Genomic DNA, 27,036 nt, shown 5'->3' with positions numbered 1-27,036 from the left:
ATTCTATAACCAATGTTCCAACGATGGGTAAATATGTCATTAAAAAATGATCTGCTACCAGAAATTTTAGTCAAATATTACCAGTTTGCTAACTGTAGGTAGTAACTAAGTGATTGTAACCTATCCACCGCTGTCCACTGAATAGGGGGCGGTGTGCTGGACAAACATATCAATTGTTACACTAGCTCTCCACATAAGTCAGTTGTTTAAATTAGAAATTAACTGTACTTGTGGTCGGTCTCTAGCCCATTGTTGATGTGACAATGTGCATTGAATTTTGTAACTAGCTTATCAAGATTATAACTTGCTTAGCTAAATGAATTGTGGCGTTCAGTCCCTGAGCCCATTATATATATGGGCCCAATGAACGAACGAACGAACGTCAACAACACCTGTCGGCCCTGCCCTCCCTCCTCTTTTATCAGCTGATCCTTGAGCTCTCGGCAACCAACAAATGATGTAGCATCCCCCGAAAGCAGCTAAGTACACACTGTATGCAAATTAAGGGACCTAGTCTATGGAACTCACTCCCTAGTGAATTGAAAAGCTGTCAAACTTTTGCCTCATTTAAAAACAAAAACAAAAAGTACCTAATTTCATCTTCGTATTTTCCTACACTGAGCTTTAAATTTGCTCTGTATCTTGTGTTACCCAATCTCCCAATCTCTATGTACTTAACCCAAACAACTTTATCATTGTTTTCATTGCTGTCTTCTTTTATGTGCTAGCCATATGCTGTATTGTGCCTACTAATTTTTGTCAACTACCATTCAAGCTGTCATTGCAATCAATCTGAGCTACTTATGTGCTTTAGCATACCTACAATTTTCTCTCATCTTTTATTTTTTCTTGCTTTGTAACTGTTGTCATTTTTTTAAATTTTGCAAGTATTTACCTACTTAAAATTTTCTTAGATTAAGGACCTGCCCGAAACGCTGCGCGTACTAGTGGCTTTACAAGATTACTATACTATGTATCCTCACAATCCCAATGTACCTTCTTGCATATATATAAATAAATAAATTATATATATATATATATATATATATATATATATATATATATATATATATATAGATATGTATATATATATATATATATATATATATATATATATATATATATATATATATATATATATATATATATATATATGTCGTACCTAGTAGCCAGAACGCACTTCTCAGCCTACTATGTAAGGCCCGATTTGCCTAATAAGCCAAGTTTTCATGAATTAATTGTTTTTCGACTACCTAACCTACCTAACCTAACCAAACCTAACCTAACTTTTTCGGCTACCTAACCTAACCTAACCTATAAAGATAGGTTAGGTTAGGTTTGGTTAGGTAGGGTTGGTTAGGTTCGGTCATATATCTACGTTAATTTTAACTCCAATAAAAACAAATTCACCTCATACATAATGAAATGGGTAGCTTTATCATTTCATAAGAAAAAAATTAGAGAAAATATATTAATTCAGGAAAACTTGGCTTATTAGGCAAATCGGGCCTTGCATAGTAGGCCGAGAAGTGCGTTCTGGCTATATATATGTATACATATATATATATATATATATATATATATATATATATATATATATATATATATATATATATATATATATATATATATATATACACACACATATACTAGCAGTACCCGGCCACGCGTTGCTGTGGCTCAGCAACCTTCCCTGTCCCCCAGTCCTCTCCACCATTTCCCACTCCACCGTCCCCTCGTCCTCCCCTCCATTCCCCACTCCACCATCCGCTCTTCCTTAACACCATGCCCTACTCCCCTGTCCCTTTGTCTTCCCCACCATTCTCCATTCCCCCATCCCCTCGTCCCCACCATGCCAAACACACCCGTCCCCTCGTCCTTCCCACCATTCCAAATTCCCCACTCCCTCGTTCGATGCCTTTCCAAATGGTCTGATGTTATCATCAGAAAATTGGGAACATAAAGTGATCTGATGTTCCTATCACTGATATATAAGAAAAACAATAAAAATATGAAATGAAAATATTAAAAAATAAAAAAATAAACTGTACTCAGGAAATGAACGGTATGGTAAACAACACAGCTCAATTCCAACGCAATTCACTCAAAAGAATTAAATCAAAATGAAAATATTTCAAAAATCTATGAAAATTCAATTTATCATTGCAATCAGAAACATTGAAATGGAGTTGTAACATATTTCGTATAACATGTGTGTTGCTCTTACATGCAACAGATGGCATTGTTTTTCAAGAAAAGCATAGTTTTACCTGTCACAGGTGTGGCATCTATACTTATACTTACGAAATGATCGGTATGGTAAACAACACAGCTCAATTCCAACACAATGTCACTCAAAATAATTCAATAAAAAATAAAATAAATCGAAATCTATGAAAATAAAATTTATCAATGCAATCAGAAACATTGAAATGGAATGTGTGACATATTTAGTATAGCATGCATGTTGCTATCATGTGCAACAGATGGTGCTGTTTTTCAAAAACGCATATTTCTACCTGTCAGAGGGATGGAATCCATATAGTATGTATATAAAACGACGCGCCTATTCGAATGCAACGTTGTGTCAAAATTTCAAAGCAATCGGTAAAGAGGTTTCAAAGATTTCCATCACATGAAAAACACAGTTTTTCAGAAAAGCATGTTTTTTTACCGTCACAGATGTGACATGTATATAGTATGTATACAAAAACCTGCTCGGATGCGAATGGAACGTTGTGTGAAAATTTCAAAGCAATCGGTGAAGAACTTTCGGAGATTAGCGATTTTGAACAAACGAATATATCCATTTTTATTTATATAAATTTGTACGGCCACTGGTGGTCGAGTAGTTTAAGGCATCGTGAACACCAGTTGCAAATGTACTTCTGGCGGTCCGGGTTCGAGTCACTTCTGGGGTGTGGAGTTTTCATTCACATATATATATTATATATATATTTATATGCACTTGCGACCTGGTGAATCCCAGACCCCTTCCTTAAGCGACTCAGCGAATGTGGTACAATGGTTGACCAACCCAGAACTTTACTGAGCTCTTTGGGAGGTTCTAGAGACCCCAAATAGGGGCCCAACCAGGATTTTACAGTCAACCCAACCACACTCTGGCTTACAATAATGGAATTCACGCTCCAGAACCTCCCTGAGATTCATTCCCACTTATGACAGGCGTCATGGAATGACCAGGTCGCGAGTTCACAACAATGTCACAACAATTCCTCAAAATGATTTTCAATGATATATCACGCCATTGTCACTGCATTGCGATCAGACAGAGGAGTAACAGTAAGATCATAACCGGAGCTTATGGCTCAGTACTCTCACCTGCCTCATTACCATTCCCAGAATGCCGGACCACGACCCGTCATCAAGCTTTGAGCCGAAGACCTCATCGTGGGGACGTACGATGCTGTAACTAATGAGAACACTGTTCACAATACATCATATGTACACCTTACATTATCTCGCACTCCAGGAATATGATCACGTGCATACAAATTGGAGCAGTTAAATACTTTCTTGATCTATTATACTTTCAAATACACACACACACACACACACACACACACACACACACACACACACACACACACACACACACACACACACTGCATTGCAGTGGGAGGTGGGGTGAAGTGCAGTGGGAGGAAGAAATTAGAGGAAAAACAGTCCAAGATATGATGGACCTAGTCATACAGAAATGCCAGGAGGCCGAAGAGAGATTTATACCAACGGTAAAGGGAAAAAATAAGAAGGAATATAATAACCCATGGTTTAATAGACAGTGTCAGGAAGCAAAAATGGCCAGCAGGCGGGAGTGGAGGAAGTACAGAAGACAAAGAACAGAGGACAACAGAAGCAGATACAACAGAGCTAGGAACGATTACATTAACATAAGACGAACATCGGAAAGGGACTATGAGAACGATATTGCAATCAAAGCGAAAAAACAACCTAAGTTACTACACAGTCATATAAGAAGAAAAATGTCGGTGAACGAACAAGTGACAAGACTAAGGAAGACAGAGGGGGCATATACTGAAAGTGACAAGGAAATCTGCGAGGCAATGAATGCCAGTTTCCATGGAGTGTTCACTACCGAGCCTGAGCAGCTCCCATTGTTGGAAGGGGTTACCCTAGATGAAAGACTATCAGATATAGAGGTGACAGCAGAGGAGGTAATGAAACAGTTGACAACTCTAGATGCAACTAAAGCAGTTGGACCAGACAAAGTATCACCGTGGATACTAAAAGAAGCAGCACAGGCCCTCAGCGTGCCTCTGGCAATGATCTTTAATGAGTCACTTATGTCAGGAGAATTGCCCAGTTGCTGGAAGAAGGCAAATGTCGTGCCGATCTTCAAGAAAGGAGATAGGGAGGAGGCACTTAACTACAGACCTGTATCACTGACAAGCATCCCCTGTAAAATACTGGAAAGAATAATTAGGCTACGACTGGTTGCACACCTGGAGAACATTAGGTTTGTGAACAAACATCAACATGGGTTCTGGACAGGGAAATCGTGCCTAACAAATCTTCTGGAATTCTATGATAAAATAACGAGGATAAGACAGGACAGAGATGGTTGGGCAGACTGCATATTTCTGGACTGCCAAAAAGCCTTTGATACAGTACCGCACATGAGACTGCTGTTCAAGCTCGAGAGGCAGGCGGGGGTGGGGGGAAAGGTCCTAGAATGGATAAGGAACTACCTAACAGGAAGGAGCCAAAGAGTTACGGTAAGGGGCGAGAAGTCGGACTGGCGAACAGTAACAAGTGGAGTACCACAAGGATCGGTGCTGGGACCAATTCTATTTCTTGTATATGTTAACGACATGTTTACAGGCGTAGAGTCCTACATGTCGATGTTTGCGGATGATGCAAAGTTGATGAGAAGAGTTGTGACAGATGAGGATTGCAGGATCCTCCAAGAGGACCTGAACAGATTGCAGAGATGGTCAGAGAAATGGCTACTAGAATTCAACACGAGCAAATGTAAAGTTATGGAAATGGGACTAGGAGATAGGAGACCAAAGGGACAGTACACAATGAAGGGGAACAGCCTACCTGTAACGACGCGTGAAAGAGACCTGGGGGTGGACGTAACACCTAATCTATCTCATGAGGCACATATTAATAGGATAACGACAGCAGCGTACTCTACACTGGCAAAAGTTAGAACATCATTCAGAAACCTAAGTAAGGAGGCATTTAGGGCTCTTTACACTGCCTACGTAAGGCCAGTCTTAGAGTATGCCGCCGCATCATGGAGTCCCCATCTGAAGAAGCATATAATGAAACTGGAAAAGGTTCAGAGGTTTGCAACGAGACTCATCCCAGAGCTACGAGGGATGGGGTATGAAGAGCGCCTGAGGGAACTGTGCCTTACGACACTAGAAAGAAGAAGGGAGAGGGGGGACATGATAGGAACGTATAAGATACTCAGAGGAATTGACAGAGTGGACATAGACGAAATGTTCACACGGAATAGTAACAGAACGAGAGGACATGGATGGAAGCTTGAAACTCAGATGAGTCACAGAGATGTTAGGAAGTTTTCTTTTAGCGTGAGAGTAGTGGGGAAATGGAATGCACTTCAGGAACAGGTTGTGGAAGCAAATAATATTCATAATTTTAAAACCAGGTATGATAGGGAAATGGGACAGGAGTCATTGCTGTAAACAACCGATGCTCGAAAGGCGGGATCCAAGAGTCAATGCTCGATCCTGCAGACACAACTAGGTGAGTACAACTAGGTGAGTACACACACACACACACACACACACACACACACACACACACACACACACACACACACACACACACACATACACACATACACACACACACACACACACACACACACACACACACACACACACACACACACACACACACACACACACACACACACACACACACACACACACACACACACACACACACACACACACACACACACACACACACACAACACACACACACACTGGCTGGGTGGCCAAGTGGACAGCGCTCCAGACTCGTGGACCTAGGAACCGGGGTTCGATCCCCGCACCCGGCGGAGACAGATAGGCAGAGTTTCCTTAACCCTGATGCCCCAGTTACCTAGCAGTAAATAGGTGCCTGGGAGTTAGACACCTGCTACGGTCTGCTTCCTGTGTGTGTGTGTGTGTGTGTGTGTGTGTGTGTGTGTGTGTGTGTGTGTGTTTGTGTGTGTGTGTTTGTGTGTGTGTGTGTGTGTGTGTGTGTGTGTGTGTGTGTGTGTGTGTGTGTGTGTGTGTGTGTGTGTGTGTGTGTGTGTGTGTGTGTGTGTGTGTGTGTGTGTGTGTGTGTTTGTGTGTGTGTGTGTGTGTGTGTGAGTGTGTGTGTGTGTGTGTGTGTGTGTTGGTGTGTGTGTGTATGCCCACCCCTCTCTTTCTTGTCTGATTCTTGTTGCCAGATCGTAGAATTCAATTAATCCTGTGAGGCATGACTTGCCATCCCTGAAACCATGTTGTTGTTGTGACACAAAGTTCCTTCGCTCCAGATGTTCTACTAGCTTTTATCTCACAATTTTCTCCATTAGCTTGCATGATAAGCAAGTTAGGAACACTGGCCTGTAGTTCAGTGCCTCCTGTCTATCCCCCTTCTTGTATATCGGGACTACGTTTGCCGCCTTCCAAATTTCTGGCAGTTCACCTGTTACCAGTGATTTGTTATACACCATGGAGAGTGGCTGGCACAGTGCTTCTGCTCCTTCCTTTAGTATTCATGGCGATATTCCATCCGGACCTATAGCCTTTGTCACATCCAACTCTAGCAAAAGCTTTCTTACATCTCCACTGGTAATCTTATATTCCTCTAGTGGTGCCTGGTTAATTATTAATCTCTTATCTCTGGAACTTCTCCTTGCTCTAATGTGAAGACTTCCTAGAATTTCCTATTGAGTTCCTCGCACACTTCTTAGTCGTTTGTAGTGAATCTGTCTGCCCCTATCCTCAGTTTCATTACCTATTCCTTCTGTTGTCTTTCTCCTGATGTGGCTAGAGGTATGCCAGAGGTATGCCACCAGGCTAGTCCCAGAATTAAGAGGGCATGAGTTACGTGGAAAGGCTGAGGGAACGGCACCTCACGTCGCTGGAAGACAGAAGAGTCCGGGGAGACATGATCACCACATACAAAATTCTCAGGGGAATTGACAGGGTTGACAAGGATAAACCATTCAACACTGGTGGTACGAGAACAAGGGGACACAGGTGAAAATCGAGTACCTAAATGAGCCACAGGGACGTTAGAAAGAACTTTTTCAGTGTCAGAGTAGTTAACAGGTGGAATGCATTAGGCAGCGATGTGGTGGAGGCTGACTCCATACACAGTTTTAAATGTAGATATGATAGAGCCCAGTAGGCTCAGGAATCTGTACACGAGTTGATTGACAGTTGAGAGGCAGGACCAAAGAGCCAAAGCTCAACCTCCTCAAGCACAAATACCTTACCTTACCTTACCTTACCTTGAGGTGCTTCCGGGGCTTAGTGTCCCCGCGGCCCGGTCGTCGACCAGGCCTCCTGGTTCCTGGACTGATCAACCAGGCTGTTGGACGCGGCTGCTCGCAGCCTGACGTATAGGTGAATACAAATAGGTGAGTACACACACACACTCACACACACACACATACACACACACACACACACACACACACACACACACACACACACACACACACACACACACACACACACACACACACACACACACACACACACACACAGTTGACAGTTGAGAGGCGGGACCAAAGAGCCAAAGCTCAACCCCCGCAAGCACAAATAGGTGAGTACAAATAGGTGAGTACACACACACACACACACACACACACACACACACACACACACACACACACACACACACACACACACACACACACACACACACACACACACACACAAATGATCTCGAGGGAATAGACTCGTTCCTCTCAATGTTTGCTGATGACACAAAAATTATGAGGAGGATTAAGTCAGAGGAAGATAGTATGAGACTACAAGAAGACCTAAAAAAAACTAAAGGAATGTTCAAACAAATGGCTACTAAAGTTCAACCCATTAAGTGTAAGGCAATGAAACTAGGGGGGGAGCAAATAGGAGGCCCAGACACTGGTTACCAAATGGGGAATGAAGTTCTTCACGAAATGGACAGAGAGAAAGATCTAGGAGTTGATATCACACCTGACCTGTCTCCTGAAACCCCATCAAAAGAATAATATCTGCGGCGTATACAAGGCTGGCTTACATCAGATCCACCTTCAGAAATTTGTGTAAGGAATCTTTCAGAACCTTGTATACAGCGTATGTAAGACCAATCCTGGAGTATGCGGGCCCAGCATGGAGCCCGTACCTTGTAAAGCGCAAGACGAAGCTAAAAAAAAGTTCAGAGGTATGCCACTAGGCTAGTCCCAGAACTAAGTGGCATGAGTTACGCGGAAATGCTGAGAGAACTGCACCTCACGTCGCTGGAAGACAGAAGAGTCCGGGGAGACATGATCACCACGCAAAATATTCTCAGAAAAATTGACAGGGTAGACAAGGATGAATTATTTAACACGGGTGATACACGAACAAGGGACACAGGTGGAAGCTGAGTACCCAAATGAACCACAGAGACAGTAGAAAGAACCTTTTCAGTGTCAGAGTAGTTAGTAAATGGAATACACTAGGAAATGATGTGGTGAAGGCTGACTCCATACACAGTTTCAAATGTATATATGATAGAGCTCGAGAAGCTCGGGAATCCATACACAAGAAGATTGACGGTTGAGAGGTGGGACTAAAGAGCCAAAGCCCAACCTAAAGAAGAAATACTTTAGTACAAATAGGTGAGTACACAGTTAGTAGTATTTAGTTAGTATTTACTTAATAATAACTAGTTAGTAGTTAGTAACAGTTGATTGACAGTTGAAAGCCGAAAGAGCAGAGCTCAACCCCCCAAGTACAACTAAGTGAATACCCACACACAGCCTGGTGGCTTAGTGGACACTGCTTCGGGGATCCAATGGCCCGAGGATCGATCCCGGGCGATGGCCGAAACAAATGGGCAGAGTTTCTTTCACTCCAATGCTCCTGTTACCTAGCAGTAAATAGGTACCTGGGAGTTACAAAGCTGTTACGGGCTGCTTGCTGGTGTGTTTGTGTGTGTGTGTGTGTGTGTGTGTGTGTGTGTGTGTGTACTCACCTATTTGTGCTTGCGGGGTTGAGCTCTGGCTCTTTGGTCCCGCCTCTCATCTCTCAATCAACTAGTGTACAGGTTCCTGAGCCTACTGGGCTCTATCGTATCTACACTTTGAAACTGTGTATGGAGTCAGCCTCCAACACATCACTGCATTCCATTTGTCAACCACTCTGACACCAAAAAAATTCTTTCTAATATCTCTGTGGCTCATTTGGACACTCAGTTTCCATCTGTGTCCTCTCGTGCCTGTGCACCTTATGTTAAATAGCTCGTCTTTATCTACCCTGTCAATTCCTCTGAGAATCTTGTATGTGGTGATCATATTCCCTCCTAACTCTTCTGTCTTCTAGCGACGTGAGGTTTAATTCCCGTAGTCTCTCCTCATAGTTCATACCTCTCAGCCCGGGTACTAGTCTGGTGGCAAACCTTTGAACTTTTTCCAGTTTGGTCTTATGCTTGACTACATATGGACTCCATGCTGGGGTTGCATACTCCAGGATTGGTCTGACATAGGTGGTATACAAAATTCTGAATGATTCCTTGCACAAGTGTCTAAATACCGTTCTTATGTTAGCCAACCTGGCATATGCTGCTGATATTATCCTCTTGATATGGGCTTCAGGGGACAGGTTTGGCGTGATATCAACCCCCAGGTCTTTCGTTCTCTCTCTGACTCGTGTAGAATTTCGTCTCCCAAATGATACCTTGTAACTGTCCTCCTGCTCTCTACCCCTATCTTCATTACATTACATTTGCTTGGATTAAACTCTAACAACCATTTGTTCCGAGCCATTTGAGGAACTCAATATGAAATTCTAGGAAGTCTTCACATTAGAGCAAGGAGAAGTTCCAGAGATAAGAGAAAGAATAATTAACCATTCCTTTACTTTGTGTAGGTCTTCTTGAAGCCTCATGCAGTCCTCCTCTGCCTTAATCCTTCTCATTATTTTGGCATCGTCAGCAAACATTGAGAGGAATGAGTCTATACCCTCCGGGAGATCGTTCACGTATATCAGAAACAGGATAGGACCAAGTACAGAGCCCTGTGGGACTCCACTGGTGACTTCATGCCAATCTGAGGTCTCACCCCCTCACTGTAACTCTTTGCTTCCTATTGCTTAGGTATTCCCTTATCCACTGGAGCACTTTACCAGTTACTCCTGCCTGTCTCTCCAGCTTATGTACCTGCCTCTTATGGGGGACTGTATCACAGGCTTTCCGACAGTCCAAAAAAATGCAGTCTGCCCAGTCTTCTCTTTCTTGCTTAATCTTTGTCACCTGATTGTAGAATTCTATTAAGCCAGTAAGGCAAGATTTACCCTCTCTGAACCCATGTTGGCGATTTGTCACGAAGTCTCTTCTCTCCAGATGTGTTACTAGATTTTTTCTCACGATCTTCTCCATCACTTTGCATGGTATACAAGTTAAGGACACTGGCCTGTAGTTCAGTGCCTCTTGTCTGTCACCCTTTTTGTATATTGGGACCACATTAGCCATCTTCCATATTTCTGGTAGGTCTCCCATCTCCAGTGACCTACTATACACTATGGCGAGTGGCAAGCAGAGTGCCTCTGCACACTCTTTCAATACCCATGGTGATATCCCGTCTGGACCAACAGCCTTTCTCACATCAAGATCCAACAGGTGTCTCTTGACCTCATCTCTCGTAATTTCGAACCATTCTAAGGCCGCCTGGTTTACTGCCCCCTGTTCTAGCGCAGTGACTTGACCATGTTCTATTGTGAAGACCTCTTGGAACCTCTTGTTGAGTTCCTCACACACCTCTTTGTCATTCTCTGTGACAAGTTTCATTACCTGTTCTTTCACTGTTGTTTTCCTCCTGATGTGATTGTGGAGTAGCTTTGGATCGGTCTTGTCTTTGCTTGCTATATCATTTTTTTTTCTTTTTTTTTGAGATATATACAAGAGTTGTTACATTCTTGTACAGCCACTAGTACGGGTAGCGTTTCGGGCAGGTCCCTGGAATACGATCCCCTGCCACGAAGAATCGTTTTTTCATCCAAGTACACATTTTACTGTTGCGTTAAACAGAGGCTACAGTTAAGGAATTGCGCCCAGTAAATCCTCCCCAGCCAGGATACGAACCCATGACATAGCGCTCGCGGAACGCCAGGCGAGTGTCTTACCACTACACCACGGAGACTATCATTTTCATAGTTTTTCTCTGCTTCCCTTCTCACACTTACATACTCATTCCTGGTTCTCTGGTATCTCTCTCTGCTTTCTGGTGTTCTGTTATTTCGGAAGTTCCTCCACGCCCTTTTATTCAGTACCTTTGCTTCCATACATGCCCTGTTAAACCATGGATTCTTCTTTTGCTTCTCGGATTTTTCCCTTTGGGCCGGGATAAACCTGTTTATTGCCTCCTGACAGTTTTGGGTGACATAGTCCATCATGTCTTGTACCGACTTAGCTCTGAGGTCTGTGTCCCATGGTATATCCGCTAGGAAACTTCTCATCCCCTCATAATTCCCCTTTCGGTATGCCAGTCTTTTGTTTTCTAGTTCTTTTTTGGGAGAGATACGTCCTAGCTCTACCAAGTACTCAAAGATCAATACACTGTGATCACTCATTCCTAAGGGTGCTTCCATCTTAACCTCCCTTATATCCCACTCATTAAGGGTAAATATCAGATCAAGCAAAGCTGGTTCATCCTCCCCCTCTATTTCTTGTCGGTCCCTTGATATGCTGGCTAAAAAAGTTTCTTGTTGCCGCGTCCAGCAGCTTAGCTCTCCATGTATCTGGTCCTCCATGTGTGTATGTGTGTGTGTGTGTGTGTGTGTGTGTGTTTGTGTGTGTGTGTGTGTGTGTGTGTGTGTGTGTGTGTGTGTGTGTGTACTCACCTACTTGTACTCACCTAGTTGTGTTTGCGGGGGTTGAGCTCTGGCTCTTTGGTCCCGCCTCTCAACCGTCAATCAACAGGTGTACAGATTCCTGAGCCTATCGGGCTCTGTCATATCTACACTTGAAACTGTGTATGGAGTCAGCCTCCACCACATCACCCCCTAATGCATTCCATTTGTCAACCACTCTGACACTAAAAAAGTTCTTTCTAATATCTCTGTGGCTCATTTGGGCACTCAGTTTCCACCTGTGTCCCCTTGTGCGTGTTCCCCTTGTGTTAAATAGACTGTCTTTATCTACCCTATCAATCCCCTTCAGAATCTTGAATGTGGTGATCATGTCCCCCCTAACTCTTCTGTCTTCCAGCGAAGTGAGGTTTAATTCCCGTAGTCTCTCCTCGTAGCTCATACCTCTCAGCTCGGGTACTAGTCTGGTGGCAAACCTTTGAACCTTTTCCAGTTTAGTCTTATCCTTGACTAGATATGGACTCCAAGCTGGGGCTGCATACTCCAGGATTGGCCTGACATATGTGGTATACAAAGTTCTGAATTATTCTTTACACAAGTTTCTGAATGCCGTTCGTATGTTGGCCAGCCTGGCATATGCCGCTGATGTTATCCGCTTGATATGTGCTGCAGGAGACAGGTCTGGCGTGATATCAACCCCCAAGTCTTTTTCCTTCTCTGACTCCTGAAGAATTTCCTCTCCCAGATGATACCTTGTATCTGGCCTCCTGCTCCCTACACCTATCTTCATTACATTACATTTGGTTGGGTTAAACTCTAACAACCATTTGTTCGACCATTCCTTCAGCTTGTCTAGGTCTTCTTGAAGCCTCAAACAGTCCTCTTCTGTTTTAATCCTTCTCATAATTTTAGCATCGTCCGCAAACATTGAGAGAAATGAATCGATACCCTCCGGGAGATCATTTACATATATCAGAAACAAGATAGGACCGAGTACAGAGCCCTGTGGGACTCCACTGGTGACTTCACGCCAATCGGAGGTTTCACCCCTCACCGAAACTCTCTGCTTCCTATTGCTAAGGTACTCTCTTATCCACTGGAGCACCTTACCAGCTACACCTGCCTGTCTCTCCAGCTTATGTACCAGCCTCTTATGCGGTACTGTGTCAAAGGCTTTCCGACAATCCAAGAAAATGCAGTCCGCCCAGCCCTCTCTTTCTTGCTTAATCTGTGTGTGTGTGTGTGTGTGTGTGTGTGTGTGTGTGTGTGTGTGTGTGTGTGTGTGTGTGTGTGTGTGTGTGTGTGTGTGTACTCACCTAGTTGTACTCACCTAGTTGTGTTTGTGGGGGTTGAGCTCTGGCTCTTTGGTCCCGCCTCTCAACCGTCAATCAACAGGTGTACAGATTCCTGAGCCTATTGGGTTCTATCATATCTACACTTGAAACTGTGTAAGGAGTCAGCCTCCACCACATCACTTCCTAATGCATTCCATTTGTCAACCACTCTGACAGTAAAAAAGTTCTTTCTAATATCTCTGTGGCTCATTTGGGCGCTCAGTTTCCACCTGTGTCCCCTTGTGCGTGTGCCCCTTGTATTAAATAGCCTATCTTTATCTACCTTATCAATTCCCTTGGGAATCTTGAATGTAGTGATCATGTCCCCCCCTAACTCTTCTGTCTTCCAGCGAAGTGAGGTTCAATTTTCGCAGTCTCTCCTCGTTAGCTCATACCTCTCAGCTCGGGTACTAGTCTGGTGGCAAATCTTTGAACCTTTTCCAGTTTAGTCTTATCCTTCATTAAATGTGGACACCATGTTGGGGCTGCATACTCCAGAATTGGCCTGACATATGTGGAATACAAAGTTCTGAATGATTCTTTACACAAATTTCTGAATGCCGTTCGTATGTTGGCCAGCCTGGCATATGCCGCTGATGTTATCCTCTTGATATGTGCTGCAGGAGACAGGTCTGGCGTGATATCAACTCCCAAGTCTTTTCTTTCTTTGACTCCTGAAGGATTTCCTCTCCCAGATGATACCTTGTATTTGGCGTCCTGCTCCCTACACCTATCTTCATTACATTACATTTGGTTGGGTTGAACTCTAACAACCACTTGTTCGACCATTCCTTCAGTTTTTTCTAGGTCTTCTTGAAGCCTCAAACAGTCCTCTTCTGTTTTAATCCTTCTCATAATTTTGGCATCATCCGCAAACACTGAGAGAAATGAATCTATACCCTCCGGGAGATCATTTACATATATCAGAAACAAGATAGGACCGAGTACAGAGCCCTGTGGGACTCCACTGGTGACTTCACGCCAATCAGAGGTCTCACCCCTCACCGAAACTCTCTGCTTCCTATTGCTAAGGTACTCTCTTATCCACTGGAGCACCTTACCAGCTACATCTGCCTGTCTCTCCAGCTTATGTACCAACCTCTTATGCGGTTCTGTGTCAAAGGCTTTCCGACAATCCAAGAAAATGCAGTCCACCCAGCCCTCTCTTTCTTGCTTAATCTGTGTTAAGCCAGTCAGGCAAGATTTACCCTCCCTGAACCCATGTTGTCGATTTGTCACGAAGTCCCTTCTCTCCAGATGTGTTACCAGGTTTTTTCTCATGATCTTCTCCATCACCTTGCATGGTATACAAGTCAAGGATACTGGCCTGTAGTTCAGTGCCTCTTGCCTCTCGCCCTTTTTGTATATTGGGACCACATTCGCCGTCTTCCATATTTCTGGTAGGTCTCCCGTCTCCAGTGACCTTCTATACACTATGGAGAGTGGCAAGCAAAGTGCCTCTGCACACTCTTTCAGTACCCATGGCGAGATCCCGTCTGGACCAACAGCCTTTCTAACATCCAGATCCAGCAGGTGTCTCTTGACCTCCTCTCTCGTAATTTCAAACTCTTCCAAGGCCGCCTGGTTTACGTTCCTTTCTCCTAGCACAGTGACCTCACCTTGTTCTGTTGTGAAGACCTCTTGGAACCTCTTGTTGAGTTCATGACACACCTCTTTGTCATTCTCTGTATACCTGTCCTCGCCTGTTCGAAGTTTCAATACCTGTTCTTTCACTGTTGTTTTCCTTCTGATGTGACTGTGGAGTAGCTTTGCTTCGGTCTTGGCTTTGTTTGCTATATCATTTTCACAACTTTTCTCTGCTTCTCTTCTCACCTTGACATACTCATTCCTGTTTCTCTGGTATCTCTCTCTGCTTTCTGGTGTTCTGTTATTCCGGAAGTTCTTCCACGCCCTTTTGTTCAGTTTCTTTGCTTCCATACATGCCCTATTATACCATGGATTCTTCTTTTGTTTCTCGGATTTTTCCTTTTGGGCCGGGATGTATCTGCTTACTGCCTCCTGACACTTTTGGGTGACATAGTCCATCATATCTTGTACAGACTTAGCTCCGAGGACTGTGTCCCAAGGTATTTCCCTTAGGAAGCTTCTCATCTCCTCATAATTTCCTCCTCAAAAAAAATTAATAAATGTGTGTGTGTGTGTGTGTGTGTGTGTGTGTGTGTGTGTGTGTGTGTGTGTGTGTGTGTGTGTGTGTGTGTGTGTGTGTGTGTGTGTGTGTGTGTGTGTGTGTGAAATATAAAAATGGTGTTATGATCTCAGCCTGCAGGAGAAACGAGTCTCCCTCCTTGAGAGTTATTCATCAAGCCTGACCTGATTAGAAGGTCTAGTAAATATTGAGGTGATAACACATATGTAAAATAGTTGCTTGGATATATATAACAATTTGAGATTATGGGCAGTGAAGAAGAAAACAGATAAATGACTGGCTAGGAGATGTGGATATTTTGCTGGAGGCGTGAGGCTCGCTTCTGGAGGGGCTTTGACCTCACTTGAGTGCCAGACATCGCAGGGGGAAAGCCGCGCTCCGTTGAGCTCCCGTCAGAAGGGAACCCCTAGTGATATATCTCGAAGAGAAGAGAAGTGTGCAGACGTACCAGCTGTGGAATCGAGCTGGGGATGTGTGGTTTCAAGTCGTGGGCGACGATGAGAGTATTAAACCGCCCAGAGGCATTATTGTGGGCCGTGGAAGCGCCCTGACCAAGCTTCGTCAGAGGGAGGAGCGCCCTCGACTAGACAATCTGTGGTAAGCACGATATACGCCAGTTCATAGTGGTTGCTTGTAGTTGGTCGTGTGCCCAGCGACAGTAGCAATGTTTATTGATAAGTTAGACATGTTTTAATAAGGCAGAAGGCCTGAAATAAGAGAGTGGAGAGGGAGGAACACAGAGCGACATCTGCCTCCTCTGAGCGCTGGCAGGCAACTGAGGGAGCCCGGCTCCTGACAGCGAAGGACCCTCCCAGCGTGAATGAGGACCGCCGCAGGGCGAGGTGGAGTATGGACCCACCCAAAACGGGGGAGTCCACTCTCACAGTATGTAGAGGACAGATAGAGGTTTGAGGCAAACATATTGTGTGATTATTTTTGTTTATGTGTTAAAGGGGAAACATTTTTATTGGAATGTCGATGGGTTGCAGGCTTGTCTTTGGGGAAGAAGTTGCTGAGAACTTCGAAGCTAGCATAGATGAAGTAATTGATGAGACTCCAAGGTAGTGGAGCAGAGGACCTCGAGCTGTGAGGAGAAGCAGTGAAGAGGAGTGTCACGTGCTTCTGTAGAGGTGGTGAAGCACCATAGTTGCTCGAGGAAACTTCATGGTGTAGCAGCCAAGAGAGCTGTGGACCCTAGCAGATGGGTGAAGCACCGTAGTTGCTCAAGGAAACTTCATGATAGCAGCCTGGAGGAGCTGCAGAGGATCCTGGTAGTGAAGCTCGGAAGAATCTAAAGATATCAGGGTAGTGAACTTCCAGAGGTGGAAGGGAAGTTCTGGTGGATTACTTGTAGGGAGTTGATAGTGTTTGGTTGTCATTAGCGTGCAAGATGCAGTGAGAGGTGAGTGATTGTTGGCATTCTTATGTCAAGGAGTGTTTTATACTGAAGTTTAGAGTTACAGTCATAGGCTGGATTACCTACAGATGTATGTGTTCTAGGACTGATAGGGTGATCGATTGATCATTGCGGTGTATCAAGGAACATTTATACTGATATATGTTATTGCATTCACATGCTGATTTTCTTTGTACACATTTATAGATACATATATATATATTCTCTTGTTGATGGTGCAACAGTGTATGTAGACTTGATCAACTTGAGGAGGTTGATAGTATCAGGTGGTGATCCAGGAGATAGGATACCACTTGATAAGCTGATGATAGAGTTCTGATGATGTTGGAGTGCAACCTGATTGTAATATTATAGAGTATAGGATTCATTATTATTATATGTGTGTATGTATCGTGTATGTGCTTTGTCCAGTAAATGTATCCCAATTTGCTGGTATTTGACCTTGTCCTAGTGAGGCTTCCCATGAAATAGTACAGAAGGAGAGAGAGAGAGAAAGAACCAAGAACCACTGCTGTGGACAGGGTAGAAGGTAATACTAATAAGTCAAAAGGGGATTGAGGAGATCATATTACCTAAGGAGAGAGTAGGGAGTCACAGCGGCTCGAGTGGGTGTGTGCACGTGACAACGAGGCTAAGTGTTGCAGCCGTATCCCCTAAACGTGTGACGTTGAGCCCCTCTCCAAGAGCCAGAAGCGCCAAGGGTGATCTCCTAGTGAGGTATAAGCACTCTACCGAGTTGTGGGTTGGGTTGTCCGTAGAGAAGGATCAACACGACAACACCAACCAACCCACAAGACTATAATAATGGTTAGTAGTAACAGATATTTGACTGTCGAGAGGCAGGCCAAAAGTTTTCGGGGCTTTAGTGTCCCCGCGGCCTGGTCTTCGACCAGGCCTCCACCCCCAAGAAGAAACCCGTGGCAGCTGACTAACACCCAGGTACCTATTTTACTGCTAGGTAACAGGGGCATAGGGTGAATGAAACTCTGCCCATTGTTTCTCGCCGGCGCCCGGGATCGAACCTGGGAACACAGGATCACAAGTCCAGTGAGCTGTCCGCTCGGCCGACCTCGGCATTAGGTGAATACAACTATGAGAAAACACACACACACACAAACACACACACACACACAAATATTGGAAGGGTGACAGGTAAGCTTCTAACATGGATGGAAAATTTTCTGACTTATAGAAAAATGAGGGCAGTGATCAGAGACAATGTATCGGACTGGAGAAATGTCACAAGTGGAGTACCACAGGGTTCAGTTCTTGCACCAGAGATGTTTATTGTCTACATAAATGATCTACCAGTTGGTATACTGAATTATATGAACATGTTTGCTGATGATGCTAAGATAATAGGAAGGATAAGAAACTTTGATGATTGTCATGCCCTTCTAGATGACCTGGACAAAATAAGTATATGGAGCACCACTTGGCAAATGGAATTTAATGTTAATAAATGCCCTGTTATGGAATGTGGAATAGGAGAACATAGACCCCACACAACCTATATATTATGTGAGAAATCTTTAAAGAATTCTGATAAAGAAAGATATCTAGGGGTGGTTCTAGATATAAAACTATCACCTGCGGACCACATAAAGAATATTGTGCGAGGAGCCTATGCCATGCATTCTAATTTCAGAATTTCTTTTAAATACATGGATGGCGATATACTAAAGAAATTGTTCACGACTTTTGTTAGGCCAGAGCTAGAATATGCAGCGGTTGTGTGGTGCCCATAGCTTAAGAAGCACATCAACAAACTGGAAAAGGTGCAAAAACATGCTACTAAGTGGCTCCCAGAACTGAAGGGCAAGAGCTACGAGGAGAGGTTAGAGGCATTAAATATGCCAAAACTAGAAGACAGAAGAAAAAGAGGTGATATGATCACTACATACAAAATAGTAACAGGAATTGATAAAATCGATAGGGAAGGTTTCCTGAGACCTGGAACTTTAAGAACAAGAGGGCATAGATTTAAACTAGCTAAACACAGATGCCGAAGAAATATAAGAAAATTTACTTTCGCAAACAGAGTGGTAGACGGTTGGAACAAGTTAGGTTAGAAGGTGGTGGAGGCCAAGACCGTCAGTAGTTTTAAAGCGTTATATGACAAAGAGTGCTGGGAAGACGGGACACCACGAGCGTAGCTCTCATCCTGTAACTACACTTAGGTAATTACACACACACACACACAAAACACACACACACACACACATACATACACACACACACACACACTCACACACACACACACACACACACACACACACACACGCACACACACGCACACGCACGGTTTCAAATGTATATTTGATAGAGCCCATTAGGCACAAGAATCTATGCACCTGTTGATTGACAGTTGAGAGGCGGGACCTAAAATCCAAAGCTCAATCCCGGCAAGCACAACTAGGTGAGCACAACTAGGTGAGTACACGCACACACACACACACTCGCTGGAAGAAAGATGAGTTAGGGGAGATATGATCACCACATACAAGATTCTCAGAGGAATTGATAGGATAGATAAAGGCAGGCTATATATACCACAAGGGGCACACACACTAGGGGACACAGGTGGAAACTGAGTACCCAGATAGCCATATATATATATAACTTTTTAGACACTCAACCCACCAGGGGACTCGAACACTGGCCAACAAGGTGGCAGTTGCACGCTGTATCCACTACACCATTCTTCAAAGCCATAAAGAGAGGTATGAATTCTGGGGTATTTAACCAACCAGAACTCCAATCCTCTCCCAGGCAATGAGATAGTGTGGGACCCCCGATGCTCTTTCATCGAGCCCTGTTATATGGGAAAACTCAGTGCCAAATGCTTAATGCACAGACTACCCTATTCCAGTAGCTGAAGTTTATAACTTTTTAGACACTCAACCCACCAGGGGACTCGAACACTGGCCAACAAGGCGGCAGTTGCACGCTGTATCCACTACACCATACTTCAAAGCCATAAGAGAGGTAGGAATTCTGGGGTATTTAACCAACCAGAACTCCAATCCTCTCCCAGGCAATGAGATAGTGTGGGACCCCCAATGCTCTTTCATCGAGCCCTGTTATATGGGAAAATTCAGTGCCAAATGCTTAATGCACAGACTACCCTATTCCACTAGCTGAAGTTTATAACTTTTTAGACACTCAACCCACCAGGGGACTCGAACACTGGCCAACAAGGTGGCAGTTGCACGTTGTATCCACTACACCATACTTCAAAGCCATACGAGAGGTAGGAATTCTGGGGTATTTAACCAACCAGAACTATATATATATATATATATATATATATATATATATATATATATATATATATATATATATATTGCTGTGGCTCTCCGTCTCGCTGCCCCAACCCACACCGAATACAGGTTTATTTGCGGCGAGGCAGTGGCCGACAGGTACGGACGGCATGGCCTTCTTTGCCAAAGGACAGGAGGATGGCATGCAAGACACGGCGAGGTTAACGACATTATCAGGAGAAGCCTTACCACAGCCGGTTGTCCAGCAGAGAGAGAGCCCCGTTACCTAATGCCCCGCAACTCAGATGAGCCTGTTGGTCACCCAGACGGGATCACGGTGAACCCCTGGAAGAATGGTAGACAGTTGGTGTGGGACTACACTTGCGTTTCAACCTTAGCCAACTCCTATGTTAACTTCAGTGCTGCATAGGCAGGAGGTGCTGCCAATCACCGGGAAGCAGCCAAGTCACGTAAATATGGAGACCTTGATCACCACTACAATTTTGTCCCCATTGCCTCAGAGACACTTGTGTGGGAACCGACCTGTGAGATTTATATATTTTAATTTATATGAATTTATATAGAATTTATATTTACGTTAATTTATATATTTCGATAGCAATTAGTATGATGTTAAGTGGACTGTATTTCTGCAATAATCTCACAAATCGATCCATACACATTAGGGGGGGTTTATATTGAATTTCTATATATGCAGCCAATCAAATTACAGTATTAAACTACATATATTAGTATACATTGAAGAGGTTCCTTATCTTATTATACAGCAGGCTTAGTTCACCAGGTATAACTAGGATGTAGACACCAAATTTCCTTGTGTGAGACAGCTTCCGTCACCCAGTAACTGATACACAAAGTTTGCTTCCTCTTTTTGACTTGTCAAAGGCACTAGCTGTAAAGCCAGAATCCTAATATATGACAGCTATATCAGAGAAAACACTGTACAATAGATAAAATAAGGACCAAGGCTTAATTACCTTTTTTGTGTCGATCATTTGTGCTCTCACCGGTTCGCCCAAAATATCTACCTAACATTAATGGCCAAAAATGATTAGATAAACGGGTTTTGAAAGACACCTCCCTTGTATTGATGACAGCGTGTTGATGATGGCAGACCTTTGGTTTCCATAACACTTCGTCCAAGAGAATTTATATAGGAGCCAAATTTGCCCCACGACTCTGTGGTCTAACAACAATGGCTGACCACTCCCTCACCACTGATGCCACTGGCCTACATTGTCCAGATATCAGAAAGTGATAGAAGGGTCACATTTACTCTATTTTAATATTGATAATTAAATTAATTTATGAGATGTTTTTATGATGGTAAAGTCCAAAGACTGATGTATTTAAGAATAATTCCCAGCAGAATAGCTGGTGAATTTATAATAGTATGTAGCAATGATATCCCGTTTTCTATAGACGGAAAATTCCACTACAAGTTACATTTCTATGGGTAACTTGTTTATGCAATGGCAGCAATATTATCTGCCATTGCATTGATATTAGTAATTGGTGTCGGATTTTCCGACATAATTCCACAGGGGCTGCTCATGGGTCGAAGTCCTATTTAGAACAGACGAACACCGATACTCCTCTTACGGATTATTAGATTAATTTAATGATAGTAGTTAGTAATCACACATTTGTGCGTCTGGTCGTACAGGACGGATGTCCCGTACTCGAGTTGCAGGGGTTAGAAGTCTAATGTGATTTCATTTCCCTATTAACTCTTGAAAGGCTAAAATTCAAGCATAAATACATATTATTTAACCCAGAAAACTGAATGTGATCAAGTACTACAGTCAAGTATAATTCAGGGACTGCAGTGAGATCAGTGACATTAGATATAACTTGAAACTTGTTTAGGTAACTGGTCACTGATATATATACACTGAGGCCCATGGAATACATCTTGATTAAATAATAAATGTATCAAAATCAGTCATCAGATTTATTGGGGTTTACTTTAGTTAATTGATTCAGAGGATTGAATAGCCCATCATTAAAGTAAAGTATGGTTCTGAGACTGCAGTGGGTTCAGTGACATTGGTCGCAGTGACTTGTAGCTGTTTAGGCTACTGTTCACTGATTTGCCACTGAGGCCTCATGAACTCATCTTCAGCTTTAAAATGATGATATTAACATCAACCTCTGTTACTATAGTCAGCTGTAATCTCCTTAGTATAATGCTACTGGAGAAATATAATCAGCTGACAAATTTAGATTTCTACTGGTATTGTTTATCTGCAGGTATAGGTCTCCTCAGGCTTGATACTGGGCCTGAGAGTAATTTACCTCCTGCAGAATTTAGCATGGTTATGCCCTGATATTTAGTTGGGCTACCGATGAATCGATGGCAATAGTCTGTCCCTACAAGGAGACCGAAGTTGGTGAGGTGATCAGACTTAATATTATCTGCCAATTTTATTCATCTATTTCTCATTAATTTGGCTGTTGCTCTCATACCTTGAACTTGTAGGTCTACTGGTATTTTGTCCATCACAATGGCTTGTACTCGACAGACGTGCCTGCCTAAACGTACTGATGGTTGTACCACCTGGTAGACTTGGGGTCCTGTATCTGTTATAAACCCTGAGATGTTGATTGTCGTCTGGGCTACAAGCCTTAATTGTAGTTCATCTGCTAACTTTTTAGTGACATATGTTCTCTGGGACCCTTGGTCAAACAACCCACGGGTATGGACCTTGGCCCTCTTATTCTGGATGGTAATTTGGGCAGTAGGCAAAGTCGTATTACCTTTAGACTTTGCCGATTGGACACTCTTTGTTTGTTGCACTTTGCAGTACTGTACTGTGGTGGGAATGCTATCTTCCACCTTGGGTCTTGAATACGTTAAATTCGTATATTTGCACAGAGCTGCATGGTGCCTACCTCTTCTACACCTGTTGCAGGTGTTGAATTGGGTATCACAATAGTCTATGTTGTGTGACTTGAGACACCTTGAACATCTCCGTAATTCCTGGAGTCGCTTAATACGGGTGGCTCTGGTTGGATAATTAGCACAACAGTATGTTGAATGTTTCTTTTTGCAGAACATACATGTCCCCCAGCCTACTGCACGTTTGGAAAATACCGGTTTGGGTGAACTAGTAACAGTAGGCTTGGAGGATTCTGCTGCATTGTCAGATTTTCTGCAACTTGATGTGAGTGTAATTGACTGATGTTTATTTGGGGTAGTTGCTTTACTCTTTACTTGACTCTTATTTTCTACTTCTGAGGGCTTGTATGAGGCTTTAACTTCCTCATTTGCTCGTCGTTTGTTTATAATACAATGTAAACCTTCAGTGATGTCCTGTACTGTCAGGATGGTGTTATGTTGATGTGCATATAATTCATCTAGTCAACCCGTTCTCACACAAGACAGCACATATATGACTTAATGCTTAAAGTCAATATGTTGAATATGAATTAGTAAATATGTGATATATTCCCAGTTACTTTTTTGTCCAAAGCCCAAACTCTTCCTCACGTACCAATTTACGTCTCACAGTACCCGTCCGTCAACCTAGATAGCAGAATAGTCGTGATTGGTTCAATTATAAGGAAAATTGTACTTTTCAGGTCCCACATAGGTTGTGAAATTTACCTACTATTGTCCATGCTCTTAGAATATTATAGATCAGCTACTTCCTATTGAAGGCTCGTAGTTTTGTTTTGAGAAATATTAGTTGTTCTTAGTAAATTATAATAAGCACTAAAAATGATTACATAGAATAACAGTCCTTCACCAATCAATATTATATACCATAGTTTGTGTTTTACAAATCTTTAAAGGATGTTTTGTAGGAACGCTAACAGAAAACGATGGTTCATTGGAATGTCTATGGGGTAAACTACTGTAAACAGGATGGTATTGTGTCTATCATACCAACTATAGGATGGGTGTATTGTCCACTACCACCTGTTAGATGAGTAAGGGGTGCAACACCACCCACAGGATGGGTATGAGGGTCACATCCACCCAGAGGATGAGTATGGGGATCACATCCACCCACAGGAAGGGTATGGGGTCCAATACCACCCACAGGATGAGTATGGCGTCCACTACAACCCACAGGATGGGTATGGGGCTCCAACCACCCATAGAATGGGTATGGGGCTCCAACCACCCATAAAATGGGTATGGGGTCCAATAACACCCACTGGATGTGTATTACGTCCATTGTCGAGCTCGCAAACCGCAGCATTCATCTCAGAACCATGCCTATTTCACGCAGATTCCTTAATAAACGTAAGAGTTTTATATGTCACAAGAAAGATAGAAATATAAGCTTTATTCTAAATACCGTACCATGGGCATATTTAAATTTAAAGCGAAGATATATGTACTTTTATAATAGCCGAGCTCCGACCCCGGACAGATCGATCGACTGAGCAACTCTCTCTCAGAACAATGTTTATTTTACGTGAATTCGTTAATAAACATATGTGTTTTATATGTCTCAAGAAAGGCAGACATATAAGCTTCACTTTAAACACTTTACTATAGACATATTTAAAGTTCTAATGAAGATACATGTATTTTAAAAATTACGGAGCTCCCACCCCGTACAGACTGAACGACAGAGCAACTCTCTCTCAGATCAATGTTTATTTCACGTAAATTCGTTAATAAACACAAATGTTTTATAAGTCTTAAGCAAGATAGAAATAAGAGCTTCATTTTAAATACATTACAATAGACATATTTATAGCTCAAGTGAAGATACATATGTTTTTATAGTAGCACTCAGTAGCTTGTCGGGCATGGAGTGCAGACGCCTACGCACTTGCCGATATATTGTATAATTAACAAAGATTCGCTAATAAAGCCTAAAATCTTATATGCCTCCAGAAAGACCGAGATATGAACATTATTATGATTGCACCAAATGAAATATATCATGTTCGAGGACAAAGATATATCAATTTTAATTTAAGTTTCGACTCTCTCTCGGGTGAGAGAGATGGGGCGACTCTCGCCCCATCTATTGGAGATTCTGTCCACTAAATACCCAAAGCTACTCAAACCCTCCAAGCATTATTTAAGTAATGAAGTAATATGGTATATTTACTCACTATAATTTGTGTGCTGAATGCAGAACATGAGAAAACATATATTTACTCCAAACTAATGTAATTTCATTATGAAATAAGTAGCATCAAAGGAAGTCGACGGTCCAAGCGTCAATGTTGTGGAGCGACTTATCCAAGATATATCGTTGTTTGGAAAGTGTTTGTTGGCATATCCAGGGGTCGCACTTCTCTGCTCAAATTATCACAAATTTAAATTATAATGTTAACAAGTAGAATACGTATTTTTAATAAAATCTAACATAACTAGCCAGAAAACATTTAACATTTATTAAAAAATATATGTTTGGAAGTTAAATCGACTTCATATTCAATTTCTTTATTATGCACCCCATACCCATCCCGTGGGCGGTGGTGTACAGGATTACAGAGGCACATAATCGGTTCAGGAACTGAACCCTCTAGTTCGTTTAGCTAAGCAAATAACAATATATGACGCTAGTTAAAAAATTATCAATGTTGTATACACATGTACACACCCTCACACATACATATAATATATATATATATATATATATATATATATATATATATATATATATATATATATATATATATATATATATATATATATATATACAAACGTATACATACATATCTAATCACCCACACAATTACACACATCAATAATCTTTGTGTCACAAGTGACATTACAAGAGGCTCACAACAGTCACTATACGAGGCACTTTACATCTATAGTGAGTCACACAGTTACTAGTCTTGTTGCACACCCACCCAACTGGACGGCAGCTTTACAGTCATGTGCTCCACACCCACCCAACTGGGTGGCAGCTTTACAGTCATGTGCTCCACGCCCACCCAACTGGGCGGCAGCTTTACAGTCATGTTCTCCACACCCACCCAACTGGGCGGCAACTTTACAGTCATGTGCATGCATTACCTACAGTAAGCAAATTTTGGATACTTCGCTAAAATTTCGGGCAGCACATCATTATGAATGAAGTACTTACACATTTCTTGGATACTATTGATGGTGTTATTTCTTAATTCCGCAATTTTTTCACATTCCATTATATAATGACGCAAAGTATGCGAATAGTTCTGCTGACAGAGTTTACATTTAGTCAAATGTAAATCAGCAGATGTTACAAACTCCCAGAGGTACTTGTAGCCGAGCCTAAGCCTAGCAGTGGTAACATCTAGAAGTCTGAGTATCTAGTGGGCCATTTTTGGTAAGCAGAACTGGCGCTGTGGGATGAACCAAACGTCGAGTTAAGGGGCCTAAATGAATGCTCATTCATATATGGCCCACTAGATGCATTCGGAGATCAATATGGGAAGGAATCCACAGGAGACAAACTCTGACTCCATCATTGATTATTTCACTATATCTGTGTCTAGCTTCAGAGATAAGCACGTCACAGTTATGCCTTGGGAAGCTGAGGGCAGTCAAGGATGTCAAGGAGTCACTTACAATTAGAGTGTCAACTTTGGATTCATATACGCGCTCTAGTACAAGGATTATGGCAACCAATTCTGTTTGAAGAATGGAGGCCCAGTTACCTAGACGCGCTCCACACTCATGGGAGAAGGAACCATCTCTCCCTGTCACAACAACTGCACTTCCAGCTGCACCATGGGACTGATGCAAGGATCCATCAGTGTAAATAATCTGGGAAAGGGAGCGCTCTCTGACTAAAGCATCAATTTGGCTTAAGGCATTGTA

The 27,036-nt window shown here is 42.7% G+C and overlaps 1 protein-coding gene across 1 annotated transcript in view; it reads right to left on the bottom strand.

Moving 5' to 3' along the window:
* LOC138352320 (probable glutamate receptor) overlaps window positions 1-27,036 on the bottom strand; it is a 308,857-nt gene that overhangs the window by 184,530 nt on the left and 97,291 nt on the right. The window contains exon 7 of the mRNA XM_069304701.1: window positions 3,343-3,433. Within this exon, the coding sequence (XP_069160802.1) occupies window positions 3,343-3,433 (91 nt within the window). The remainder of the gene's footprint in view (window positions 1-3,342; window positions 3,434-27,036) is intronic.

Source organism: Procambarus clarkii, chromosome 53, assembly GCF_040958095.1.
Source record: "Procambarus clarkii isolate CNS0578487 chromosome 53, FALCON_Pclarkii_2.0, whole genome shotgun sequence".
NCBI classification, from domain to species: Eukaryota; Metazoa; Arthropoda; class Malacostraca; order Decapoda; family Cambaridae; genus Procambarus; species Procambarus clarkii.
The sequence above is the reverse complement of the archived record's forward strand: the minus strand, read 5'-3'. Positions and strand labels throughout refer to the sequence as shown.